Source organism: Patiria miniata, unplaced genomic scaffold (assembly GCF_015706575.1).
Source record: "Patiria miniata isolate m_02_andy unplaced genomic scaffold, ASM1570657v1 HiC_scaffold_24, whole genome shotgun sequence".
Taxonomy (NCBI): domain Eukaryota; kingdom Metazoa; phylum Echinodermata; class Asteroidea; order Valvatida; family Asterinidae; genus Patiria; species Patiria miniata.
Window position 1 is genome coordinate 7,615,017 of NW_024037063.1, and position 10,152 is coordinate 7,625,168.

A 10,152-nucleotide genomic window follows, 5' to 3' on the forward strand; every position below is an offset into this window, starting at 1 on the left:
CAAATCAAAACATGCAAGCCTTTATGCATTGTCTGCAAAACAAAGAAATAAATGAGGCCTTACTTTCAATATTGAGGCCTTACTTATTGAATGACGGTGATCATTCTAAAATATTGAAATTTTTTCACTTTGTTTCAAATGAACAAATAGTTTAGAAATAGGTTTAGAGTTCAGATCCGGATGCGTCTTTTGAGCATTACTACCTTTGAATTTGTTTAGTAATACTCTACTGATCCGACTTCCATCGTCGGCCTTGGCACTCGTATTATGCATCGGTTTAAGCGTGTTGGTAATTTATCACTTGTACTCCGTTATAATATACGATGTCAGTAAGTAGGCCGAGCTGTCTACCATGACATCGAGGGAATAAATGGTTGCCTTCTGTAAAAAGAAAAGTGTAGTCATAGTAACCATTCAAACAACAAGCCTCAGCCTGACCTTTCTTCATCAAAATCGCCGGAACAAAATCTCTATCGTGGGAGGCAAACGTTTATCATCGGTTCGTCTTTTCAATTAGGACTGATGCTTAAATTAAAACCGCACGTCTTCGTTAACTGACAGGTTGTTGAAATAAAAAAAGGCTTTCGTATTAAATTTTAAGAATAGAATCAAAGAGCGTGAAATTGATATCAAAGGCTATAGCTTTATTATTTCACCACTTGCCTTGATATGGTGATCGATAACGACTTAAGTGCCTCGTAACGTTTTTCTTTATATTGCATGCAATAGGATTACACGTCTACATAAGTTCAGCCAATTAAGGGATGGGTTTGTCATTGGCAGTAAAACTGACCAATCACGAGCCGCTGACGTGGCATGAGGTCCAATTCTACCATTTCTGTCCAGGTTATGTCAAATTCCATCCCTGCCGGGCCTAGCCTCTAGATCACTTAGAGCTATCTACAGTGTGACATCGAGGTATTTCATTTTATCCTCAGCTCCGGAGCAAGACAAACAAGCGTTTGTCATCGAATTACAAGGCCGTGCTTTTACGATCTATGCTGGTAGTTACTACTGAAATGACATTATTAAATCAGATCCGACAAATTGCTAGATTTTTTCTAGATCAAACTCATTTCGACGATGCAGCTTTCGTTTCAAGAGGAGAAGATGGCGATACAGAAAATTTTTTTTGATTTATTTTACATTACATCCCTTGTATTCCAGGGAGCTATTTCGTCTGCCTCTGGAGTTGAAACTTCATCTTATACAAGGGAACATACATTTTATGCTGCTGAAAATCGCGCATTAAGAGGCTTTGCATTTGCTTTTAAAACCGTGCGATCTCGTGTCATCTGCGGACGGGAATGCAGCATGGATGAACGTTGCAAGTCTTTTAACTTCAACGACTGCAATAAAATGTGCGAGTTGAACCTTGCCACAAGACGAGAGCATCCCGAAGACTTCAATGCAACTCAAGGGAGTGTGTACTTTGATGCAGATGAGAACACACCTCTGTACTCACTGACTGATAGCTCCTTGAATCGCTACAGAAGCTGCAAGATGCTCTTAGATGCCGGTTATCGTTCAAGCGGTATCTACACAATCTACCCAGAGGGATTCGGTCATTGCAGTCTGTGCGTCTTCTGCGACATGGAAACTGACGGCGGGGGATGGATCGTGTTTCAGAGGCGACAAGATGGCAGCGTGGACTTCTACCGTAACTGGGCCGAGTACCAGTCTGGCTTTGGTAATCTGTCCGGTGAGTTCTGGTTGGGCAATGACAACTTGGTGACTCTGACGTCTGATGATTCACGTGGAACATGGGAGCTACGCGTTGATTTAGAGGACTGGGAAAACAACACGGCATGGGCAAAGTACGCAGATTTCCAAATATCCTCGGGTGAGTACAATCTGAAGTATGATCGCAAGGTCGGCGGCACTGCCGGTGACTCTCTTCGGTGGCATAAGAGTCGTCCCTTCTCAACAAATGATCGTGACAATGATGCCGTGTCGTATAACTGTGCATGGTCCTGGAAAGGAGCCTGGTGGTTTAATGATTGTTTTCACTCTCACTTGAATGGTCCATATTTTCCGTTTGCGCATGTAGAATATGCCCGTGGTGTGCAGTGGAAGGCATGGAAAGGGTATTATTATTCTCTGAAATCATGCAGCATGAAAATGCGTGAATTGGGACCATGAATAATAATTAGCCACTTGAATGTATCGTTTATGGTGATACTTGTAAACTAAAATGGATGTGATCTCGCGGGCATGGGCGTCGTGAGGGGGGGGGGGGTCAAGGGGGGGGCGCTTGCCCCCCTGGAAAAGCCACACAAAAAAAGGAAGAAAAGAAAAAAAGAGAAAAAAAAAAGAAAAGAAAAAGATGCGCGAAGTCATAGTGGTGTAAATTTAATGAGTGGGGGGCGAGGGCAAAATGTCCCCGCCCCCGTCTAAAACTGATAAGTCGAAAACTTGTTGAGAAATACAAGAATATTTTGGGAGAAATATGTTTTGCCCCCCTCTAGAAAAAATCCTGGCGACGCCTATGCTCGCGGGGTGAGGGGCAGGGGGATGCTCTGCCTCCCCCACCCTGCAACACCCCCCCTCAAAAAAATAAAAATAAATAAAAAAATACCATTTAGTACGAAGACCCAGAGGGGACATTGGGGATATGAATATTATTTATTCTTTAGTATATATAGCTTTTTCAGCTATTTTAAAACGTTTATCATTCGAATCGACCGTTTCTAATATTCAAATTAGTCCATCAACATCAATTTAGTGCACTTCTAATGTTTAATTATGTCTTTTGTCAGACAATTTCAAATTCATTATCAAGCATATAGCGGCACAAAAACGAAAAGGTTCCAATGACCTATGACGTTGAATAAACCGAGTGACAAGAACCAATCCATGTTTGAGTTTTCCCGATTTGTTGAATGTTTACTTTTTGTAAGAACGTGATTCTAGTACTGTGTTCGGTAAGGCCAAAAAAAAAGTCTCCGGTTTCTGGTATGCGCGCGCGTCGCCGTAGCCATGCGCGTCGGCAAAATGAAAAAGTTTTTTTTTCAATGAAAGATGATGTCTCAAAACCGCCAAACTCACTGGTTTGACTGGAATCCTGCTGCTGCACAATTTTAACGTGTTTTTAGATGGGGTTATGATCGAGAATAAGCTTTATGTGGCCTGTCTGGTCTCCCATAATATTTGCACTAAGTTTAGTCGGGCACCATTTGCAATCATCAGCCGACATTTGAAGCCAAAAAAAATTGGGCAACAAAACGCGCTTTGAACGAAATGATGTTAATCGGAACGAGCAATAAAGAGTAGGATACAGACATCCACACAACAATCCTATAAAAAAATGGGCATTTTTGTGGTATTCTTGTGATAAGTGTGCGAGACCGGCTTTCGGGGTCCACTTTTGTGAACCCAAGATGTCGGACTGTTCTAGCAAGTTGCGATTCCAGCCTAGCCATGACGTGTTCACATTTTGTGGACGTGTAAGAAACCACATTCGTGCATTGGTGCCGTGTGCAATTTTATGTGACATACACAACGTGTATCGTACGTATACTGAAACGACAGGAAAAACATTTACGTACTCCGTCCTTGTCCGATGTAAACAATCAGGATTTTTTTCGTCTTTTCTCGGGAACGGTAAGACAATAGGATTCTGACCGTTCAGCGGGCACATCGAGTCTTCTTTAATCCGTTGTTGCATATAGAACACTATGACAGCCGAATTGACCAATCAAAAGCTTAGTCTTCGTTTTTCTTACGATCGAAATGTGTTCATAATTTCTAAAGTCGACTGCGATTGGGTGGTGCGCGGTGTCTCACGGGCCGTCGAAGAAATAATGCAAGCACGAAGTGGATGTGTTTTGGGCTTTTTTTTACCAATTTTGATTTACAAATGTATTTAAATTTTGAACATGTAATACACTATATGTCTACTACTAGGCCTATACATATTGTAAAGAAATACAGGTTTTCCCGGCAGCCGCTTTGCATAGTCCGTGTGTTATTTTCTGCCGTAGCCAAGTAATTCAGACGCGCCTGCGATCTGACAGTTAGGAAAACAAGTCCCTACTCATTGTCGAGATGCTCGGCACACCAAGAGAATGATGACTGACACTCCCATAAGACAAGCATCCTCATCATTGACAACAAAGGATTCTAACTAGATGCTAACAACATACCCACCACACGCATGTCAAGTCAAAACACAAACCTACAGCCACAAAATAGCCACGTTGATTGCTCCTTTTTTTCACTGAGCAATCAGTGTCTCTCTAGATGTTACCAACATACCCACCACACGCATGTCAAATCATAAAACAAAACAACAGCCCCAAAATTGCCACGTTGATTGCTCCTTTTTCACTGAGCAATCAGTGTCTCTCTAGATGTAAACAACAAACCCACCACACGCATGTCAAATCATAAAACAAAACAACAGCCACAAAATAGCCACGTTGATTGTTCATTATTTCTTTTCACTAAGCAATCAGTGTCTCTCATCTCCGCGGAACGCTATTGCTGGAAACCAGGAGCGCTACGTCGCCCGTTTCATTCCAGACGGCGGCTGCGATGTGGTAACACATTGATATCAGCGGTGTTAGCGATGGTCTGATGCAAAAACGCTAGTGGAGATTTGATGACAGAACGCGTTAAACTTAGCCTGCTTTCATAAACTGGAAAAAAATGTCGCCCAAAAGTGACAAACATCCCTGACAAATGTTGAAAATTGCTAATAATGATTAGTTTTGCTTTGAATGCTCTAGAAATCATTGATTGCATGATATTTGCGAGTAAATACGGCTTCATCATCACAGGGAAACCTCGAATTGCCGCATTTTATTGGAGTCTTCATCGTTTAATACGGAACACTCAACAAAACAATTCGTTACGTTTAGGTTAGCTCCTTCAATTATGGAAAAACTCCACGATATCTTGAAGGGTTTTGGAATCACCTTATTATTGGCAACGGTAATGTTAGTCAGTGGACATCAATGTGGTTCGCGCCAACAAATCACGTACGCTGCGGAAAATAGCGCTCTGCGAGGGTTTGCATATGCAACCCAAACTGTGCGATCTCGTGTCGTCTGCGGACGGGAATGCAACATGGATGAACGTTGCAAGTCGTTTAACTTTAACGACTGCAATACAATGTGCGAGTTGAACCTTGCCACAAGACGAGAGCATCCCGAAGACTTCAATGCAACTCAAGGGAGTGTGTACTTTGATGCAGATGAGGACACACTCCTCTACTCACTGACTGATAGCTCCTTGAATCGCTACAGAAGTTGCAAGATGCTCTTAGATGCCGGTTATCGCTCAAGCGGTATCTACACAATCTACCCAGAGGGATTCGGTGATGGCGGTCTTCGTGTCTACTGTGACATGGAAACTGACGGCGGAGGATGGATCGTGTTTCAGAGGCGACAAGATGGCAGCGTGGACTTCTACCGTAACTGGACCGAGTACCAGTCTGGATTTGGCAATCTGTCTGGTGAGTTCTGGTTGGGCAATGACAACTTGGTGACTCTGACGTCTAATGATTCACAAGGAACATGGGAGCTACGCGTTGATTTAGGGGACTGGGAGGGCAACACGGCATGGGCAAAGTACTCGGAGTTCAAAATCTCCACTGGTAAGTACAATCTGAATATTGGCCAATACGATGCAAGCGGCACTGCCGGTAAATCTCTTGGGCGTCACAGAGGACTTCCCTTCTCAACAAAGGATCGTGACAATGATGTATCGGAGAGAAATTGTGCGCAATCCTACCACGGAGCCTGGTGGTTTAAGGATTGTTTGCGCTCCAACTTGAATGGTCGATATTATCCAGAAGAGCACTCAGCTGGTGATCGTTTGGGCATCCAGTGGGGCAAGTGGAAAGGCCATTTCTATTCTCTGAAAGCCTGCCGGATGAAAATACGTGTGATGGGACCATGAATACTTGTTTTGAGAACATGAAATTCGGGCGATTCACAATGCAGTGCGCCACCAAGAGTTTGTCATGGAGAGTCCATTTTTCTAGTTTACGGTCGACAAAATGATGGCCCATTTGAATGAGTGTCAGTAGACAACTTGAACTAATTTGTTATAGATTGGGGCATAGCGTTCTGCCGCCCCACAAAAAAAGACACATTGATAAAAAGAAAACAAAAGAGCAAACAGATACTCGAAACATACCTTTACGAAACTACTGACTGGAAAAACGAACAATTTCAAATGTCCCGCGCTGTGAATTTGTCGACCATCTCCCAAAATGCACTGGGAAAAATGAACTCTTCGTGGCAAACTCTTGGTGGCGCACTGCATTGTGAATCGCCCGAATTAAAACCCACCGCGCACGAAGGATACGTGCTAAACACTGGATGCCGTTTCCTACATATCACCGTGTGCGGCTACATTTTTTTCCGTTTTCAGCCTCGCGACGCCGTTAGGCAAACATCTGTCCTGATTGATTTCTTTCTCCCCGCGAGGCGAAAAACTCACCGAGTGCGGGCAAACCTGAGCTACCTGTTGAGCCAAAACCATTAATTATCCAATGAAAGCACACATTCTGTTTGGCATTATTTCAAGGTGGCGGTCCCCAAAGAAAGTGTTAGCGACATTGTCAGTGACTCACATTTCAGAAGACAAGCTGAATGATTTGTGACCAGATTAAGTTTGTTTTGTCGGTCGCAGGATTTTAAAATGGCGACCAAGGGCAGCAGGCTTTAAAAGAAATTGAAAAACACTATCTCGAAATCAGGTGAACAGAGGCGAAAGAAATCAAACAGGATAAAATTGTTTATTCTCAGCATAACTTCCGGTTTGTCAAATCCACTTTTGTTTCTGGAAATACAAACGTAATCGAAAAAAATAAATCGAATGAAAACATGGAAATCGAATGAAACGGCGGGTCAACGTTTAACCTCCATTGGAACTGGTATACTTGCAGACTTTTTAAGGTTTTTTGACGCCAGCAATAGCGAAAAAAACAAGATGTATTTTTTCCGGCGCATTATTATATTTAATACCTTTGGGTAGATGTGACATTTAATCATCGCATGTTTTATGATATATTGATTAATAACAGCAAAAACAAAAAAATATATTTAAAACTGGCTTGTGATCACAGAAGGACAAACGACAATATTCTAAATGTTTTTGAGGCTTAATTGGTCGAAAAAATACAAATATATTATTGCATTAATGACATTTAGTTCAATAAATAATATCAATTGAAAATTTTGATCGTAGGGTTTCCTCTGGTTTCGTCGTTGCGCTAATACATATGTATATATCAATGAAAAACGAAACGACTCTCCAAAAGGACAATAATTAAAGAAGTTGATAACCAATTTGTTTCATAAGTTAATCTGAAAGTAAACATATCACGTAATGCAACGTATGCAGTGTCGTACTTTTGGATACTATATTTTGAGAAAATGGAACTCAAGTGTAAATGATTACTGCTTAAATATATAGATATGGAGTATAAGGCTGCAGGGACCGCGAACTGGATTATTAAAGTGGACCTAAATGTGTTATTTTGCTTTTCTGCTTGTATATTGCAACAAATAACATTAATATCGACCTGAGACGTTTAATAATCTGAGTGATAAGAACCAAACCATTATTGTTTCTTTTCACTCAGTTTGCTGTTTTCAATTTTGCTTGTATATTGCGGCACAAAAATAAAATGGTTCCAACCAACTATGACGTTGAATAAACCGAGTGACAAGAACCTATCCATGAGTGAGTTTTCCCAATTTATTCAACGTTTTCTGTTTGCAAAAATGTGATTCTAGCACTGTGTTTAGCAGCTGTGGGGCGAGCGGTGTAGGCTTTACCCTTCCATCTATAGCTTAAACTTCGTCGAAAGGAAGTGGCAAAAAATTGAGAAGCTTTTCAAATTTATAAAGCTTTACTGACTTGATATTTGATATTATGTTATAAAGTGTTTGAACAAGTCAGTTCAAATAATGAACTAATAATTTCATCATTTAAGTGCAAAGTCATCCGGATACTTTATTGAAATAATATTGAAGTTATCACAGTGCTTGATACACCTCTGTAGAGCTATAACCATGCAATAAATTCAGAATATGAGTTAAACAAACTTTGGCATCTCTCTCTTCTGGACAGACTGTTTCGTACCATAAGGCACTCATCAGCAGAACGACGAAAAATAGAATACATCTTACCTCATTTCGAATCAAACGCGCGCACGCGTTACGCGCGTTACGTCATTGAAGTTAGTACGCGTTTACGTCACTGAAGTAAGAACACATCTGTCTCGATGCCTGCACTTGGAGACGATTTCGCTTCTCTTATTCAGTGTACCTAGATCTGGCCTACATATGATGTACTTCTCTGCTATACACAAACTGCATCTCTTGTTTACGTTAGAGTATGGCAGTGCTTTCTGAACAATGTCCTATTTGATTTCATTGTCTTTCCCCTCGCCCTTTAAGTCCCATATATGTTTACTTAGCTCGGTTTGCGCCCTCTTGCTCTCGGATCTGAATGACTGCTTGTGGTTCGCCAGTCTCGCCTTGAAGGTTGTGGATGTCAGCCGGACGTATGCCTCCTTCCTGCCTTCGCTCGTGACGGTGGCCTGGTACACGATGTTCTTGCTGAGGCACTCCCCGTTCAGCGGGCCGAATTGCGGGGGCAACTGCATGTTCTACCACCGACGTCGTCCTCTTGTTTTACCTTCCGTTTGTTGATTGACTGGATCGTTGCCTTCATGTTCGGCATGCAGCTGTACGATAACTTTACTGTGTTCCGGTTGAGCACTTTGTGAAGCTTATGTTCCTTAAGGAAGCATTTATCTATTATCTGAAGGACTTTCTTTCCAATGTTGGTACGTACGTTCTTGTTGTATGGCGGGTTGTACCATGTCACCTCCCTTTTTCTAGTCCTTTTCCTGGTGTTATTGCCCGGTGTGTATGTCAACCGATACTTGTGCCCGCTTTTTTGCAGAGCCTCCTGGTAGGCCGGGGCAGCTTTCTCGAATGCCTCCTTGCTCGACGAGATGTTGGAGAGTCGCTTGTTGATTCCCTCTGGTATGTGTTTGATGACGGCGGGTGGATGGTTTGACTGGACATTTACATATATAGAGGACATTATGTACGGCTTGTACCCTCCCGTTCACAGGTCTAATGTGACGTCAAGGAAGTTTACTGTTGCCTTGTTGGCTTCGATCGTTACCTTTAAGTCATTTTCCCGGAATACTTGCCATATTTCCTTCTTGATGTTTTCTATTTTCTTGGGGGTCTCATTGAATACTGCCAGGCCGTCGTCCCTGTATAGTCCCACTCTATTTCCGTACTTTGGTTTCAGGATCGACAGCATATATGCTACGACCAGCTCGCATGACTCCGCGCCGTCGAAACTGGCCATCGTGACATCGAATTTGCTGTCTGCATTACGCTTTTTCCACGGTACCTGGTCGTTGAATACCACTGTCTGTTTCGCGTGGATGATGATATCTTTCTCCTTGCTGCTAATGTTCTCGTAGTTTTCCGCGAACCCTAGGGCCTTCAGGAGAAGCTTTTCCGTTATCGAGGGGTAGAACTCCACAATGTCGAAATTTATAAAGGTCGATTCTTGCTTGCTTGGGATTTTCTTATACCAGTCCAGTACGGCGTCCGTGCTTTTCAACAGGTTGAATCCCGTCGCGCTTATGACTTTACCGACGATTCTATCGAGGATCACTTTACTTATAATGTCCTATCTCTGATTTGATTGGGCTGATCAGTCGACATGATGGTTTGTTACCGAAGTTGTCCTTGTGGTCCTTCAAAGTAATGAAGACTTCCCTCTCGGCCAATTTATCTATGCGGTCGCCCAGTCCAAGACTTTTAGCAATTCTTTTCGCTTCGCGATTGATTTCCGCTACTTCCTTTTGCTAGGTTTTCTTGTATGTTTTGGTGACATTCGCCCTGACAAGATTTACATAGTCATCTTTTTCCATCTTGTAATAATGTGTAGTCTTATCAGCCTTGACGGTAAGCTTGTCATCGTTCCTAATCGTATTTATGTCTTCGTTCAATTTGCGTTGGAACTGGCTAGGTCTTCTCAAATTCGACGTTTTGAATCAGACTCACCAAACTGTCTTCGAATTCCCTCAGTTCCGGGATGACCGGTGGTGTTTTCCGCGAGTTAAATCCGTACGTTTCCTCCTTCTCAGCCTTGTCTTTGTTC

The 10,152-nt window shown here is 42.3% G+C and overlaps 2 protein-coding genes across 2 annotated transcripts; both read left to right on the forward strand.

The window, feature by feature from the left end:
* The first annotated feature begins 323 nt into the window (after window positions 1-323).
* On the forward strand, window positions 324-2,142 carry LOC119731872 (microfibril-associated glycoprotein 4-like). The gene is made up of 2 exons (XM_038205155.1): window positions 324-329; window positions 1,168-2,142. Exons 1-2 carry the CDS (start codon window positions 324-326, stop codon window positions 2,140-2,142), a joined length of 981 nt encoding a protein of 326 aa, XP_038061083.1.
* A 2,736-nt stretch (window positions 2,143-4,878) lies between these two features.
* On the forward strand, window positions 4,879-5,904 carry LOC119731873 (ficolin-3-like). Its single transcript, XM_038205156.1, has one exon. The coding sequence runs from the start codon at window positions 4,879-4,881 to the stop codon at window positions 5,902-5,904; it is 1,026 nt and encodes a 341-aa protein (XP_038061084.1).
* Window positions 5,905-10,152: the final 4,248 nt, after the last annotated feature.

Bases quoted from the DNA above. Each gene is read 5' to 3' on its own strand.
- LOC119731873 (XM_038205156.1), top strand. From the start codon at position 4,879: ATGGAAAAACTCCACGATATCTTGAAGGGTTTTGGAATCACCTTATTA.